This window comes from Alligator mississippiensis, chromosome 12 (assembly GCF_030867095.1).
Source record: "Alligator mississippiensis isolate rAllMis1 chromosome 12, rAllMis1, whole genome shotgun sequence".
Lineage (NCBI taxonomy): Eukaryota > Metazoa > Chordata > Crocodylia > Alligatoridae > Alligator > Alligator mississippiensis.
The window spans coordinates 46763882-46780749 of NC_081835.1; the positions used below are offsets into that span (position 1 = coordinate 46763882).

General features: G+C 53.2%; 1 protein-coding gene across 2 annotated transcripts; it reads right to left on the reverse strand.

Moving 5' to 3' along the window:
• Positions 1-1049: 1049 nt before the first annotated feature.
• On the reverse strand, positions 1050-16795 carry RRP9 (ribosomal RNA processing 9, U3 small nucleolar RNA binding protein). 2 transcript variants are annotated; one of them, XM_006275147.4, is made up of 15 exons: positions 16668-16795; positions 16495-16580; positions 15728-15846; positions 10975-11042; positions 10261-10302; positions 8727-8853; positions 7862-7983; positions 6845-6937; positions 5954-6054; positions 5226-5360; positions 4389-4451; positions 4143-4300; positions 2604-2683; positions 2178-2251; positions 1050-1260 (listed from the first exon to the last, which is right to left on the reverse strand). In XM_006275147.4, exons 1-15 carry the CDS (start codon positions 16755-16757, stop codon positions 1155-1157), a joined length of 1464 nt encoding a protein of 487 aa, XP_006275209.1. In that variant the 5' UTR covers positions 16758-16795; the 3' UTR covers positions 1050-1154. The 2 variants fall into 2 exon arrangements, with proteins under 2 accessions (XP_006275209.1, XP_019331430.1); XM_019475885.2 differs by having other exon boundaries at positions 4155-4300; positions 16668-16794.
• Between the last annotated feature and the right edge of the window lie 73 nt (positions 16796-16868).

Genomic DNA, 16868 nt, shown 5'->3' on the forward strand with positions numbered 1-16868 from the left:
TGAGACCCCCACTTCTCTGGTTTAGCTTTTAAAAAAAAGTAGCCCGATGCATCATCCGAGGGTCTAAGTCCCTCTCCGACTGAAGAGCTCTAGGCTCAGAGACCAGAGCCAGGCAGAAACAAGTGCAGCAGCACTCTGTACAGGAGCCTAAATGCTGAAAGGGGTCTATTGTGACCTTTGTTCTGCATGGCTCAAGTACAGCAGTGATCAACTCACCTACTGTTAAGTCATGCACAATCTCCCAAAGCAAACTGAGCACAGGAAGACAGGACAAGTCATATTGCCAAGACCAGACTGGTCAGAGGTCTGTTCCTGTGCGAAGACAAGGCAGCAGAGGGTACTAGGTGCCCTGTCCCTCTGTCACTCAGCCCGTGCACTGCCCCAGACTGATCTCAAGCCGAAGGAACACTGCTTATTCACATAACCCCAAGACATTCAATTTGGCCAAGTTCCAGCTCCTCCCTTATGACACGATGTCCTCAGCAAAGCCAAGCTTGACTCTAACTTTGCCCAAAGAAAGTTATCCCCTGCCAAGGACGAGCAGGAAGGGCCAAAACTCCCAGAGAGCTCCACCTTCAGTAGGCAGGAAGCAAGTTCTTCATGACATCTCTGCCATAAATCCCAAACCTGTGCTGCTCCCTTTAATCTCCCCTCAGCCTCCACTGGATGATCCCAGCCCTGCTGTGAGGCAGGGCTTCACCTGGTTAGAGGACTTTCTCCTTCAGAGATGAGGTGTGGCACAGCTGTGCTGGAGGCCGGAAAGGAAAGGGGCCAAAGCAAGGCCGTCATGGCACAATGCTCCCCGTGGACACAGAAGATCTCTCTGCCCGTAACTGTTGTGAACAGGTTTGGCAGCTGCACTTTCTTTTTTGCGGGTAGGAGCGAGTGGGCAGCTGCAGGAGGGGTAGGCAAGAACCGAGGAGGCCTGATATTCTCCTCCATTCCAAATGCCGTCACTTGCCTCCCATGCCCAGTGTACAATCAACACTGGCAACTGCCATCTAGGTTCTGGCAAGTAGGATGGACAGCGAGACAAAGACAGCAGGGCATACAAATGAGGGGATGGTTTAATGAAAAACCAAACTTCGAAGTCTCTTTCCAAAAGCTCCAGCTGTAACAGAACTGTGCAGACAGAGGCAGGAGGGAGTTTTGGGTTAGGAGCCTTCACCCGTCTGCACACTGCTAGCTGCTGCCATCCTCTTCAGGGGGATGATACAGATGCTGTTCTTGGCTTCTTTGATTCGCCACCAGCGGCCCAACCTGAATGAGAGATGCCCCGAGTTTGTGTTTCACCACCCGAGGAACACGCCAGGCAGAAGTCCGAAGACACCACTTGCTGCCAATGCTAGCCCCCACTCCCCAAGAAGGGCCTGGGTGCTGCAGTTTAAACAGGTTGCACAGCTCCTCATGATCTGCTGGGAGGAGACTCCCAGGCACCCAGGAGGTGCCATCTCCAGTCCACAAGTGGAAGTAGAAACAAGAACTTTCTCCCCACAACCAGCTCAAACACCCATCACTGGCAAGGCTAGACTAGAACCTCTTTGCCCTGGCAGCGGGGTTGGGGCTTGCAGCACTACACAGGATATTTCTCTAATCTTCTAGCCACTCCTTTGGAGGAACAGGTCAGCTGGCAGGAAGGCTAGAGGAGGTTCATTTTCCACCCCCTGCCACCTGTATCCTTTACCCTGAAGGTTTCCCCCCCATTCCAGTACATCACTGAACTTTTGTTGCTGCTGAGACAGTCTAAAAGCCTGATTGAAAAGTCAAATCTAGCTGCCTTTTTGCCAGAAAGGCTCTTCCAGGCCATGACATATGGGGAGACAGTGCTGAAACCCTTTCCTTGAGTGCTGCAGCGTGGGTGATGCTGGGGCCAGGTTGAAGTGTCCCACATGCCTCCTACAGAGGCAGGCTGGGAAGCAGCTGCAGCCTGATTTGAGCCCACATGCTTCTCCTGGCAGGAGGCACACTGAAGAGGACGAGGAGAAAGCCAGGATCTCTGCTCATTACTCTGCTCCTGCCTGCTTTATGCTCATCAGACAAGTCTTACAGAGGCAGGAGCATGTGGCAGCACTCCAGCTGAGAAGCACCGAGGTAAGCTGAAGCAGCCCAACGTTTGTGGAGGGTGCCCTAAGAAGGTGGGAGAACGAATGCCCTAAGGGCACAAAAGCAGCCAGTACCTGTGCTCCTGCCCGATTCCAGCCACCAGGAAGTCCCCTGCATTTGAGAACTTCAAGCTGTTGACAAAGCCCACCTGAAAGAGAGAAAGGCCCTGAGGACAAGCTCCAAGAGGCAAGGGCCACTATAGGCTAGGACTGTTGATCAGCTGTGGTGGTTGGTTCCCAGGAGGTAATGCTATCCCAGTCTGGCATGTAAGGAGTCTTTGCAGCTCCCCTGGGGTGCTTTGAAGGATTCAGGCATAAAGTAGGAGGGAGCCTCTCTGGGCACATTCCTGTGCTCAGTAACACCTGCCCCTCTTGGCCCTACACTTGTCTGGAGATGGGGGACCCTGGGTACGAAGGACCTTCCCTTCCCGTATGCCCTCTCCTCTCCCTCACCAGGCCAGACGGAGCCTTGGCACCAGCGTGCCCACGCCTTTTCCTTACCAGGGGGATGTCGAAGAGCAGCTCCAGCTTGCGGAATCCCTCGTTGCACTTCCACAGCCTCACACTGGCGCTGCATGAGCCTGCGACAGAGTGGCAGATGAGAACTGCACAGGGCTACACAGGGCACCCCCAGCAGCCCCTTTGGTTCTGGCTGGGCCCCTCCTCACTGAGGCACTCAGGACAAACCAGGCACCTGCCTCCTCAGACTACACCCATCTCCCCCTGCTTATAGAGGGCCTAGGACACAGACAGTATCCACAAAGAGCATCCCACAAGCCTCAGGGCCCCCTCCCCTTGCAGCATGAACAGGAGCTGCTGGGCAGGCACTGGGACCAGTCTGGGCATCAGGATGAATGTAGCCCTGTACAGGATCAATAGCAAGTGGACATGCATATCTGGAAGAGGGGAACTGGGTGGAGCAACACATAGATATGACAGGTCAGACCCTGTCTCTGTAGAGGCCCTGCTGGTATCACCAGAAACTTTCCCCACCACCCAAGAGGTATCATCCCTGTTCAGAGCTCACCAGTCGGTTCCTGTGTGTCATGCATCTGAGGCCAACTCAAGCTTACTGCCCTCTTCTTTTCATACTCTCTTCCCAGCCTGCTCCCATCACTCCTTTTTCATGGAGGTGGGGAATATTTCTTCACTCATCAGTTAGCTTCTAAGCTAGGGCTGTGGCCCAGCAGCACTGATGACCTAGCTAACCCCCAAGCAGCAAGGATCAGGGACTGGCTGAGAAGTTGCTGAGCCCAACAGCAGGGAGGGCTGTCCTCTCAGAACCTAGGCCAGAACTAAGAGGGCCTGTTTTCCTTACAGGAGAGAGGGAACAATGAGGAAGCGCCTTCTCCTCCAACTCATAACTTTGCCCGCACTGCTGCTCTCAGGTGCCTCCTTTAAGAAGCCTGTTGAATTTGGTTATTTACTGGCTGACATTTTGGTTTGTCCAGGCTCAGAACAGTTCAGGTACAACCAAACTGTATGTTAGGCAGGTGGGAGCCTGTGTCAAGCTAATCATAGAAAGTTATGGTTGGAAGGGACCTCAGGAGGTCATCTAGTCTACCCCTCGCTCAAAGCAGGACCAGCCCCAAACAGATCATGCCAGCTCTTCTTGCCAGACCCCATGCCAGATGTAGGAGAGCAGGCACAGCCTGTTGCTCTGCAGACACCCTGAGGCTGATTGGGAGATGCAAGCCCAGGAAAGCAGAGCCACACTTGGAGCCCTGATAGATCAGGACACTAGATACATTCCCCGATGACATCTGACATGCAGTGACTCCAGAGCATTTCATAAAGCTGCTACTCAGCACCCTCCCCTCCCTGCCGGACCAACACTGTTCCAGCTTTACAGAGCAAGAGGATGGCACGGCACAGCACAGCACAGCACAGCACCCTGCCCAAGGCCAAAGGAAAACCTTGGGTTTCTTGGCTCCAAACCGGACCTCAAATGGTGGGAGGGAGTGGGGGGGGGGGGGAATCCCTCCCCCTCCCACCTGCATAGCCCCCAGCCCAGAGCAACAGCAAAAGCTAGGGTCTCACAGCGCGAGGCACCTGTAGCTACAACGTCACTGTTCAGCATGGCAGCCACTGAGGAGATCCAATACGGCTGCTCCAGTCCCTGAGCACCATGGTTACTGTGTGCTTGCCTCACAGTTGCTAGTGGTTTCTTTTTTGAAAGACCCCAAAGGGCAACAGACCTGAAAGAAGAAACAGCTGGTGAGGCCAGAGACAGTGGCCCCAGGGATTAAAGCGCCAGGATGCCACAGCCCTGGCACAGGTACTCACCCATCATCTGCACCAGATACCATGTGCTCCTCATTGATCAGCTGGACGCAGTCAATGGAGCCCCTGGGAGGAAAGGGAGCAAGGAAAAGAGATCTTGTTTGGTCTTTCTTTGCTGTTCCAAACTCTTTCCCTGCAGATGCCAGAGGCCTGGACTAGCTTGTTCTGATGTAACTCCTAAAGGAGAAGGCATTACCTGTCCACAGTGCCAGCTCCCACTGACACACTCAGCATGTTCCTTAAGAGGCCTTCCTGACAGACACTTACAAGGAGAGACAGCCTGAGGAACACTGGCCTTCCCTGGGTTTTCTCCAAGAAGTGCAGATCTCCCCTTTTTACTGACTGATCCCATCCAGACATCTAACTGTATGCGACCCCCTGTGACTCCCAGTTATATCCCTGGAATCAGTCCATCTGGCACAGCCTGGCACTGTTCCACTATATGCTGCTCCAACATGGGAACATGGCCAGAGTTCCCAAACCCCTGGAGGCACTCCAGCAAGCTCGAAGCAGAAGTCCCATGAATCAGATGGTACTGCTGATATAACCAAGGGCTAGCATGTACCAAATGCATCGCATGCCACTCAATAGTCAATGCATGTGCTAAAGGAGGATGCTGTGGTCATGACATCCACCAACCCCAGCTTGAGAGGAACTGAGTGTAATAATGGACTGATGGGAGTCCAGACCCTCATCCCATCTCTGCAGCATGGCACAGGCAGGGGCACTAAGATGCAACTTGCAGGGAGACTGCTGTAAGAGATGGAGAACACAAGCAGAGCAGACCGCAGGCATCATGGCATGTAACCCTAAGCAGGGGCTAGGGCTTCTCAGACCTACTGGTGCCCGTAGAACACAAGCTGAGACTCTTCAGGGATCTTCCAGACCCGGATGGTGCCATCTCTCCCACCTGATGTGACGCAGCATTCCCGACTCAGGCTGTCCAGTCCTGTGATGACATCCTGGTGTCCAAACCTGTGGGGAAGGAAGAGGATGGAGTATGAATCCTCAGCTTGCTGTACAACTGTCGGCTCCCATGTACGTGTCCCAAGAGCACCTCAATAATCCAGGGAGCCCAGCTTGGCAGCTTCACCCCTCTCCTGCCAAAGCTCTGTGGCCAAGAGAATCTCCTCCCCTCATGGGCATGGCACAGTGGAGGCCTGTTGCATGTGCTCCTGGATTAGCATGGCCTTTGGCTGCACCTTATTGGGCTTATGGGCCAGGCAGTGCTGTGCCTCTCAACCGATGTGGTAAAGAGCGAGCACAGATGTCGAAGGTAGCTACACAAAGGCGCTTGGCACTGAGGCAGGTTTCTGAGCTGCTGGTCACATTCTCACACAAGGACAACTCAGCAACACCTAAGTATTACACCACTCATTGGGCAGACGGGCCAAGAGACAGCAGCTTGGGGACCAAATAAGGTGCACCCTGCTGCCCCAGTTTTCTGGATGCCCCACCCATGAATCCCAGACCTGCAAAAGCCCAGCTCTCCATCTCTAGAGCCCCTTTGGAAGCTACTGAGCCTTTTCAGCTCTGCCAGCCCATGGCACAGAGGCCTCAGTTCTCACAGTGTCTCCACGTAGGCGTTCTCTGCCACGTTCCAGACTTTGACAGAGCGATCGTGTGAGGCACTGTACAGCTGGTGCGTGCCTTTCCGAAATGACAGGCCCTATGTGCAGGAGAGAAAGAGGACAACTAGCAGCAGGCGAGATAAGCAGACTGGCACAAAAGCAGCCAGGACTGCAGTATGGGGCAACTGTCAGTGGCTCAGCATTCCCCAGGGCACAGGCACACCAATGCCCCAACCCACCAGTGCCCATACCCTCTGAGCCCAGGAAGTGCTCCCAGAGGTTAACAATATGATCTCACAGAGCAGTTGGAACAGGGGCACATTCAGCTCCTCAACCCTCCAAGGGACTAAGCTGTCAGGCGCACAACACATTCCCAGGGAGAAAGACAAGCTCAGGAATGAGGCAAACCAGGCAGCTTAAGTTCAAACAGGAGACCAACTCAGAAAGTAATTTTCCAAGAGGACAGACAGCACTGTGAGAAGGTCCCAGAAGCAGCTGCTTTCCCACCCCACTACACTCAGCCCTTCCTCATTTTCCAAGAGCCTCTCCTGTAACTAAGACAACAAAGGTCCCATGGAGACAAGGCATCCCAAGGCACAACCTAGAGAAACATGGGTCTTAGCCAGGGGTGGGCAATTATTTGAGCCAAAAGAGCACTTAAGGAGTTTTGGTGAGCTGTTGCAGCCTTGGTCAGTACCACGCCCACTCCCCTAGCCCGCAACAGGCCACCAAAATTCCCCAAGTGACTCTGCTCTGGGGCCCAGCTCCACAGTCACTGCCCAGCAATCCCAGGGTCTGTGGGTTGAGTCCAGGTGCTAGAAGGTGCCTGTACCCAGAACCATTTTTCATACAGACCCGCCCCCCCCAAGCCCCTCCCATCACACTCACCGATACAGCATCTCGATGCCCGGTGAATGTATACAGGTGCTTGCAGGTTGCAGCCTCCCAGATCATGATCAGTTTGTTCCTGTCTCCTGTGGCCTGCCAGAGAGAGGACACTCATCCCCAACCTCACCTCAGCCCAAAGCCAGCCTTCCCAGATAACAATGGTCACATGCCCCACACAGTCAGATGTACAATTACACTTCAGCCATCCTCACTGCTTGATGGGTATAAAGACTATCAGTAAGAAGCTCAGAGAACAGAGCCCATGAGCAGGCAAGGTCCCAGCCAACTTGGCTTCAACTCCAGCCAACTTGGGTTTAGTTCCCAGATTCCTTTCTTCCCTGGGAAGAGCAAAGAACTACTAGGTTCACCATTCCTCATCATCTCAGGGTGGTCCTGTCAGTCTGGTGCTATTAGAAACAGAGAAGATGAAGGCTGGCAAGTTTCAGTTGCAGGTCACAGACAAGATCACTACAATGTGGTCATGGCTACCACGAAGCTTCTGGGACAGAGACAAGAGATAGATCTGGGGCAGAGAGAAGAGATGGAGCCTGACAGGCATCGCTACCAGGACATGGGTAGTTATGCACAAGCCTTCCTAGGTACAGCTAGTATGTGACTCGTGTAGAATTTAGATGGAAACACTGCCCAGCTGGGTCTGCCAGAGCCAAACCCCCTTCCATGTTCTGAAGTGGGCCAGGAATGGAGAGTGAGTGGCAGGGCTGGGGATAAGGAGGGGTCTAGAGTCTGTAAGAATAGTAATAGCAAGAGCCAGGAATTCATGGTGGCTGAAGCCTTGGATCCCAGCATAACTGAGGACTATTACTAGTAGATGTTTAGGATTGTGAATCCAAAAAAGATGACAAAGCTGGTAGGGAAATACATAGTGCCCAAGCAAGGGACTAACATTAGAGGGATGGGGGTGAGGAGGGGAATGCAACTAGGTTACAGGAGGTACAATGTAAACCCCCTCAAAGCCAACCTGCAAGGGAGGGCCAAGCCGTTGACAATTCTTCTTACCAGGTATTTGCCATCCGAGGAGATAGCCATGCAGAGAATGTGTGCTGTGTGGCCAACATGCCCTTCTGTGCCCTTCTTCCCTCCACGGATCACGTGCTCCTTCTTCCCGCTTTCCACATCCCCTGTGACACCAGATTCCACTAGTCACCTCCACCTTGCCTTTGTAGGACTAGGCTTTAGTAAGGTTACAGACTTAAATGGGCTGCTGTGCCAGAGACCCCAGGCACCACCTCTTGGAATACACAAGGAGATAAAAGATCTCCATTCCCCAGTGGGTGGAGAAGCAAAGGATGAACTGATGAACCAGACAAGCCACTAGTCTCCAGCCACCACATTCCATAGGAACCCCTCCCCCAGGCTCCTTATGTTACACAGCTTGCCTCACTCCTGACAAAGCACCATAGGTCTCATTTGCTCCAAGCCAGGGGCAATTCTGAGGTTTGGGGCTAACAGGCTACTTGTTCCAAGTGAATTGTTGCACTAGCCCCAGTGCATGCTGCTCTAACTTTACCCTCTACATCTGCGGGCTGTGTCTGGCCTGCCAGACACCACCGGAAACCTGAGGGAGGACTGTGCCCTATACTGCAGACTCCTCTACCCCTGCCCTCCCCACACTATCTCCCCCTGTCCAGATTCATGTTGCTTCTGTGGCCATGCCTGCACAGTATGGGGCACAGTGCAGGGTACCACGTAGCTATTCCACCCACCCACCACAATGGGCCGCTGCAGCACCATTAGTCCATGCCATTCACAGGGGGAGCTCAGCCCAAGGTAGCTCTTTACTATCATTCTCTGGAAGTGCTGGGACACACTGCCTGAACTGGACTCTGCAGTGCCCTGGCTAAGAAGGGAGGCAGAAACTCACATTTGATGATGGAGCAGTCTTTGGCCGCTGAGAAGATGTACTTATCATCTGGACTGATGACCAGGCAGGTGATGGGCAGCTGGTGCCCTCGTAGCACCCTGATTTCTGCTGGATCTGGAGGCTGCAGCTGTTCATACAAAGCATCCCATTAACAAGGGCCCAAACACATGTCCATTACTGGGGCCTCTCCTCCAGAAGAAAGCTTCTGGCGGTCCCCACTGAGCCCTTAGCAATACTGATTCTACACCCCCAACTCTGACCTGGAATGAGCACCACGTTCAGTTTTATGCCAGCTAGATTTGCTAGGCCAAAGTGCTCTACTGGCTTTACCTTAGGAATACACTGCTTTACACCACAAATGATTCTGGACCATTATTTTCTGCTGTGAAACAGCACCATGCAAGGTCTGTGGTGCTTCAAGCCATTTTATACACTGCACAGGGGTCCCTGTAGCTGGCAAACTGAGTTATGCAAAGGCTCTTAGCCATAGTCTAGGCCTTCCCAGAACCAAGCAATAAGGTACTCTGTACAATTTTATAAGGCAGGGGAAAAAGTGAGTGCTGTGACTGGTATGGTGGGTGAAACAGATATATCAGTTTCCCTAAAAGGAAACAAAACCGAAAGCTGAATAGGATTGGAGAACCTTATCTAAAATGATGAGGTAAAGAATTTGGGGATTGGACGATTTAGGATGAGAAAGTTATAAAAGCAATGGACAAACAAAAGAGCAGTGTGTATTCATGCTGCTACTCTAGGAAGATGGAGGGCAGCCGTGGAATTTCTGCTTGACTAGCGGGAAAGCCAGAAACAAATGTCCCACACACCCAGAGGAGGACTTGAAGTCAGTGCCACCAAAGGTCACTGCTATAACTACTAAAGAAACCACTTGCCAGGTCATATGACAGGGAGGAAGCTTGTAATAGTGTGTAGCAGTTACTATTAAAGTTCACTTGATGCCAAATCAGACAAGGGGCTGTGTCAATCCTTGGGGGGCTTTGGCAAAAAGAATCCTATTGGTAACAGTCTCTGGATTTCCATCTGCTGTTGACTTCACTGGGAGCAGCAAGAGGACAGGACCACTGACCTTTTAAGTACAGACACCCAACTGTAGAACTGTAGGCCTTTTAAGTATTTAAGATACTTCTACACCCCTCCACATCAACATGGTGACCAAGCACAGCTGACATGAAGGCCAAACAGAGCTACGACCCTAACCTCACAGAAGAGGAACTGAAGCATGATACAGCTCAAGGGTCACTCAGGGAAGCTGAAGCAGAGCAAAGAAAATCTAAACCTCAGATCTGGACCACCTTTCCCACCAGGATCCTCAGTTCCACTGAAGGGCATACTCATAGATGGCTGTAGATGGTGGGAAAACAACTAATCTCAAAGAATGGAGATGGTACCAGCCAGGAAAGGGAAACTCAGGCCAAGGCACAGGTAAATAGCTTTGCTCCCTCCCTGGCCCAGAATGGCTAGAGGCCTCAGCTGAGGTCTGCAGTGGAGCTTTCAGGGAGAAGCTTTGCAAACTTACATCTTTGGCGATCAGTCGCTGCAGTTTTCCCTTTTGTTCGAGCTGTTGAGGGGAGAACAAGTTAGATGTGATCAGAAAAGGCACAGACCCTCAGCCCCTGTGCTCCAGAGAGGGGTCTTTACCATTATGAAGTGGGGAACAAGGACAGCTTAATTACTAAGGGTGGAAGTGAGATGCCCAACTGCCCCATGGATAGAGTGCCAATGGGCATGTCTTGTAAGGAACAAGTCCCATGCTTATTGGCCCATAGGCTGCTAGGGCAAACGGCTTCTGGAGGGTAGAGCCAGGAAACCTGACAATGGAGAAATTTGGGGGTGCATCTCGCTTGGCCCTCATGTGGTTTAATTAGAAGAGAGCTGTTCCAGGGATTGAACAGCTCAGTTTAGCAGAGAAAATGACCCCAATGCACGAAACAGTTGTCTGCCTTAGCATCAGAGAGTGTATACCAATTTGAGAGAAGACTGAGACACCCTGCCCTGGAATCCCCTCTCCCCGCTGCAGCTACTTATCTCTGCTCTGGCCAGCTACAGAAGCTAGGGCCTCATACAGGGGTCAAATGCAGAGAATCTGCTCCCTCCCACATGTCGGACTCCTCAAGGCAGGCGCTCAGAGTAGGCTGTGGAGACTCCCAAGGAGTGCATGAGGGGAAGCCAGCTTGTGCAAGTAGGGAACTCCTGCACCTACCAGCTGTCCTCCCCTATGCAGTTTACTCACCACATCTTCTTTCAGGCGGCCAGCCACCAATTCCTCCTTGAAAGCCTCCTCTTCAGCCTTTTCCTCCTCTGTCCAAGGTAAGCAGAGACACAGACTTAAGGCACAGGGTAAGGGAGGTTGGGGGATAAGACGACAATAAAACAAGGACTTCTGTACACTGATCCCTATTCACTGCATCCCTCATTAGGCAGTCAACTCCAGACTTAAGTCTCACCTTGAGCCAAAGGTCAGCAGCTCCCTGTACCATAGTATTCTGTTCAACACCAGACTACCCAAGCCCACATCAAAAGGCATAAACAGTAGAGGTGCACTGATATATCAGTCCATATTGTACTGGCATTGATAAAAGGAAAACTGACGTCATTGGCAATTGGCTTTTTTTGGCCAATAATGTCACTGATAAATGTTGCGCATATGCACGCAGCCACAACATGCACATGGACAGGAGTGCAGCCCGGCAGTTTGGAGAGCAGTGTCCAGCAGGCAAGTCTGTGGAGGGGATGGAGCTGATGGGAGGGAAGAAGAGTGGGGGGCAGAGATTGAGGCCCCCATGGTGAGGGAGCCCCAATGGGGCTAGGGCAGGGCACAGGACAGTCACAGGCAGCTCATGTGAGAGGCAGCTCCCACCACTGAGCACACCCCCAGGGGAGGCAGGGGGAACATGTGCCCCCCCAGATGTGTGCGTGGGGCAAGGGCAGGCGGCCTGCTGTGGACTTAGGACTGCACCAGTCTCTTCCCAGTAAGGGGGCTGGGTGATGATGGTGCTGGGAGGTGGGCTACAACAAATTTTAGGGTGGCTGTAGCCCACCCCATAGCCTCCCGTCCCAGTGCCACTGTTGCTAGCCCTGCACACAGTGCTGGCCCAACCCTCTCCAGGGAAGAGACTCGTGCAGCCCCCGGCCCCAAGCCCACAGTGGGCAACCCGTCCTCACCCTGCACACAAAAGCAGGGGGCACATGCCCCCCCATTCCTTCTCTGGGGATATGCACAGCGGGACGCCCCCCCCCCCCCCCCCCCAAAGCTGTCAGAAGCTCTGCCCTGCACCCTGGCTGGGCAGCGCCTACCCCTGCCCCAGTACAGACAATACTTTCAGTACAGAACGGTACAGGCCTTTAAGACTTTGCCTGGTTGCACAAAGGTTCAGCATGCTTTTGCAGGGATACATTTTAAGGCTGCTCAAGAAAGGACACTGTATCTGTGGGCCCATCCCAGGAGATTCTCTCACTGTGGGTGGGGGCAAGGGATGGCAGCCTACGCTTGCCATACATGAAAACACCCAATGCTCTGCCATTTTAAGCAGGTGAATTTTCATTAAAAAAAAAAAACAAACCCATAAAAGCTGTAGCAGTTTTAAATGAAGTGCCTGCTAACAGACACTCCTGTTTTTATTTGGTAGCTTGCTATGGTCAAGAAACAATTTGTCTTGTCCATAGAGACAGAACTTGGGTGTCAAGCAGATGAAAGCCAAACCTTCATGCTCACTGCTTTTTCCTCTCCCAGGATTGTCCCCATTTTAAGCCAGAGCTGAAATGAAGACACTGAGAAGCCGAGTGCCTCATCCAAGATCTCACAGCAAATCAGTAGCAGATTTAAGGCCTGAATGTCTCTCTACCCAACATCTCCCCCACATTCTTATTAAGCATTTCAGAATAAGGTCCTTTTAGCAACAGTACATTCACACTCATTCAGTGTAAGCTATCTACACTTACTCTTAAACTGTTTCAAAAAGCTGAACTGCTCCTGTGTGAAGAGTTCTGAGCACACAGAGCTTCTCAGACATGCTGGACAAGTCTTGTACACCTGGCAAGTGCTGAGTTCAGGTCCTGGAACTGCACCCATTCTCTGCCTCCCCCAAAAGCCTCTGGAGAGTGACAACCTTGGATGCTAGGGAACTGCTCTGCAATTTGTGAATAATGTATGCCAGTCTGGTTCCTACAGCTACAGTGTGAACAGGACGTAAGTCAACTACGCAGTTTGGGAAAGCAGGCAAAAAGACAAGGAACAGGTAAACATACACCACTGCTCTGAAAACATTTGAGAGGTGTTAAGGGATAATGTCCAGCCTAATCACTCAATTTCCTATAGGTCTGTGGCTGACTAAGGGTCAGGGCAGGGAACAGAAGAACTGGAGAGCTCCAAAGAAGGGCTGTAAAGCATTTCTCTCAAGGTAGGAATGGAGGCAACTGTCTGGGGGAACCAGGCTAAGGCATGGAGCCCATTTTTTGTATCTGAAGAAGTCAGGCCTGCCTCAGCTACCACGAGAAAAGGCAAGCCAACATTATAGGAAGGGTTAAACTAATGAGATTTGGCCACCACCCTCTATTTAAGATCTCCATTTGAAATGGCTGTAAGACTAGGAGAGTTAAGCCCCCATTTCCACCCAAAACAAAAGGCAGTTGAAAGGCCACTCAGGAATTCTATAGCTCTAGACAGAAGGATTTAGCAAGGTATAGTTTGAGAAAAAGTGTGAGGATGGGGGTGGAGAAGGACATAGCAAGGAAGGCAGAAGCTTCATCCAAACAGCACTGAATGACCCTGGGAGAAGCCTGCAGAGAGGTTTCTGAGGGCTATGTCCACACTACCAAAGGCTGCTCTTGCCACAGCATAAAGACAGCTGGGTGCCATGGTATGGGGCCAGCTTTGCCAGAAGGAGGTTCCTTTCCTGCCATCACAGATACCCCAATTCCCCTGCCCCCCCCCCTCCACAGCCCATTTTCTTTTGACAGAGCTGTGGCTGTGTAGAAGAGAGGGAGAAGAGAGGGAGACGGGAGGTACTGGAAGAACCAAGTGCGCCATGATAAAGATTTTTTTGGACAGTACCAAGGGCCGATTATTAGCCAGACATATTGGCCAATACCAATCTGATAGCTTATATGCAGCCCGGCAGCTTGGAAAGCAGCATCCAGCATACATGGGGGGGGGGGGGGGGGGGGGGGCGGCACCATGGCAGGGGCAGATGGAGGCCCACCCAGTGAAGGCAGGAAATGGGGCAGGGCACAGGACAGAGCTATGGGTGGCTTGTCAGAGGGGCACAGGAGTGGGTGTCTCCCCATTGCTGCGTGCATCCCTGGGGGGGCATGCCCCCCCCCCCCCAATTCGGGCACAGGGCAAAGGCAGGATGCCCACTGTGGGCTCAGGGCCAGGGGTTACATTGGCCTCTTCCCCAAGGGGGAGGGGGGCCAGGCAGTAGTGATTGGGAGGGGTGCGTTATGGTGAGTTTTGGGGTGGCTGTAGCCCACCCTGTAGCCCCCCCCTCCCAGCACCACCAATGCCTGCCCACCCCACCCTGAGCACAGCCCTGGCCCAGCCTCCTCACTGGGAAGAGGCCCTTGCTGTGGGTAGCCTGCCCTTGCTCTGTGCACATATTTTGGGGGGGAAGGGTACATGTTCCCCATGACTCTACCAGGGGTGCACACAGAAGCAGAGAGGTGCCCCACCGCCCCACCCCACAAACGAGCTGCCTGCAGCTCCTGCCCCACTCCCTCCCCTACCGTGGGGGCCTTGATCTGCACCCCCACCCATGCCCCTTCCCTCCTGCACAGACATATTGCCAGAAGCCTGCTCTCCAAGCTGCAAGGCTGTGTTCCTGGCCGCGTGCATGCTGCAACTGTGCATACATACAGGGCATTTAATCGGTGACATTATCAGCTATACCGGCCAAAAAAAGCCGATTGCCAATAACATCGATTTTCTTTTTAATCAATCCCAATCCGATATGCCACCAATATACCAGTGCACCTTTATTACAGGGTATGAGCCTTGTGTCCCCAGCTGATAGAGCTCTGTGTAAACCTCTCCAATGCAAACAGTTCCAAGCCCGTCTCTGATGGTTTAAAACCTTCTGCTTAGTTAGACTTCTACATTCTTGCAAGCAAACCATGCCACTAAACCCTGGACTCCAGAAGAGCCTACAAGACTGCAAGCTTTGGCCAGCTGCTGGTGTTGAAAGGGATTGTATTACATATGTGCACAGACTGCCGTTTTAAAACTGTCCGAATAGCTTTGTGCCTAGTACTTGGATTTTAAAGCTACCTGGTCAGTCTATTCACTGCTACTCAGACTCCCAAAGAGAAACCCACACATGCCAAATCACAGCCCAGACAGTCATGGCCGATGCGCAGGGTGCAGTAACCTAGGGTCTGGTCAGAGAGGGAGAACGAGGATGTAGTACTGGACAGAGAAGCACTCAGAAACTAGGAAAAGAAAGAGGTGCCTCCATGCCAGACTGTTCCAGGGAGAAATACTGACTGTTTTACAACAGGCTCCACATCATAGCTATGAAGAGCTTTCCCTTCAGATTCCTCAAGCACCGCACGCAGCACAACCGCTGTGATGTATAGAAACCAAGCCTTGCATTTTATACCTGTGTAACAACAGTGAAGTGCCATGTTCAGGAAAGTAAGCAAAGAAGGAAGTACCAAATACACAAGAGACCGTATCTTATTTCCTTTACATGATTAACAGTTTGAATTAACAAACTATGCTTTGCCATAGATTAATTTGGATCAAACAATTCAGACTGAGAAATCCTTGGGGAACACAGCCTCATCTTTGTATACCGACTGTTTCCAATAGAAAGTTTCATCAAGTTAGATCAGTCCAGCACAACATCTCCAAGTAGCACAGAAGACCACTTTCCCCATGTATAAGCCAAGGATGAGCCACAGCCAGACAGCGGCTCACTAAGCGCACTCTCCCCTAACACCCCCTACACCACCCATCCACATCGCCCCCCAGCTTATCAGGTGCTCACCCTGCTGACGAAGCTGTTCCAAGTACAGTTTGGCTAATCTCAGCTTCTTTTCCTGAGCTGTCTCCTCGATCTCCTCTTCCGCCTCATTGTCCCTCTTCCGCTTCCCAGATAACGCAGGGCTAGAAACAGCAGACAAGGAAAGGGGACAATTACACACAGGAATAATTTTCCCCTCTCTACTCATACTGACTGTACTCCAGACATGCTTTGCTACCTGATGCCCAGCCAAGAGGGACCTTCGAGCACAGAGCAGCTGTGTGAAGTATATAAATATCCCCATTGGCCTTTTTTAAAATGCAGGAAGAGGACATTTCTACCCAAGGTGTCATGTCAGCAGTTACAAACTGATGGGGGAAGCATTTCCACAGCACCCTGTGCTCAGGCCCAACATTGAAAGTCTCCTCCACCCCCTTCCACCCAGCAGGGCCCGCGAGAGCCCGGCCTGGAATCAAGCCCCGGCTGCAACCTCGACAGGGGAGGTAGCTGCTTCTCCAGGCTTCGCTAGCAGCCAGGACCGGGCTCGGGGCAGAGCCGCCCGCCCCTGCGCCTGGGGGCTTCTCACATCACGCTCCCGCCGGGGCGCAGAGAAGCCGGGCTGGAAGGGACCTGCGGAGCCCCTGCCCAAGGATGCAGCGTGTACCCTGGGCGGGGGAGAGGGACAAGAGCGCGGGCACGGCCCGGCCTGGGCCCCCTCTCTGGCGGCACCACCCGGGGGCCGCAGCGCTGCCCTGCCCTGCCCGCGGCAGCACGGGGACGCGCGGCGCTACCTCTCGACGTCCGAGTCGCTGGAGATCTCCTCGTTGAGCTTGGCAGCGGCGACCTTCTGCCGGGGCTTCTCCTCCGCGCCGGGGAGCTGCGGACCGAGCGCGGGGTCAGCGCGGTGCCGGGCAGGGCAGCCGCCCCCCGGGCCCCAGCCCCAGCCCGCCCAAGCCGGTCCTACCTTGCGCCGCTTGCGCCCGGCCCCGCCCGCGGCCGCGGCCACCGCCGCCGCCTCCTGCTGCTGCTGCTTCTTCCTGCCGGACGCCGCCATGCCGACCCCGGCCCCGCTCCAGCCCCGCTCACCCGCACGTGGCGCCCCGAGCCGCGGCCCCGCGCCCTCCCATTGGGCACAGCCCTCTCCGGCCCCGCCCCTCACCCCCTC

Coding starts and splice junctions, on each gene's coding strand:
- RRP9 (XM_006275147.4), bottom strand. CDS start 16,757: ATGGCGGCGTCCGGCAGGAAGAAGCAGCAGCAGCAGGAGGCGGCGGCG. Junction 11,043..15,727: donor GGAACAGCTTCGTCAGCAGG/GTGAGCACCTGA, acceptor TACCTTGGACAG/AGGAGGAAAAGGCTGAAGAG. Junction 2,252..2,603: donor TGCTCTTCGACATCCCCCTG/GTAAGGAAAAGG, acceptor TCTCTCTTTCAG/GTGGGCTTTGTCAACAGCTT.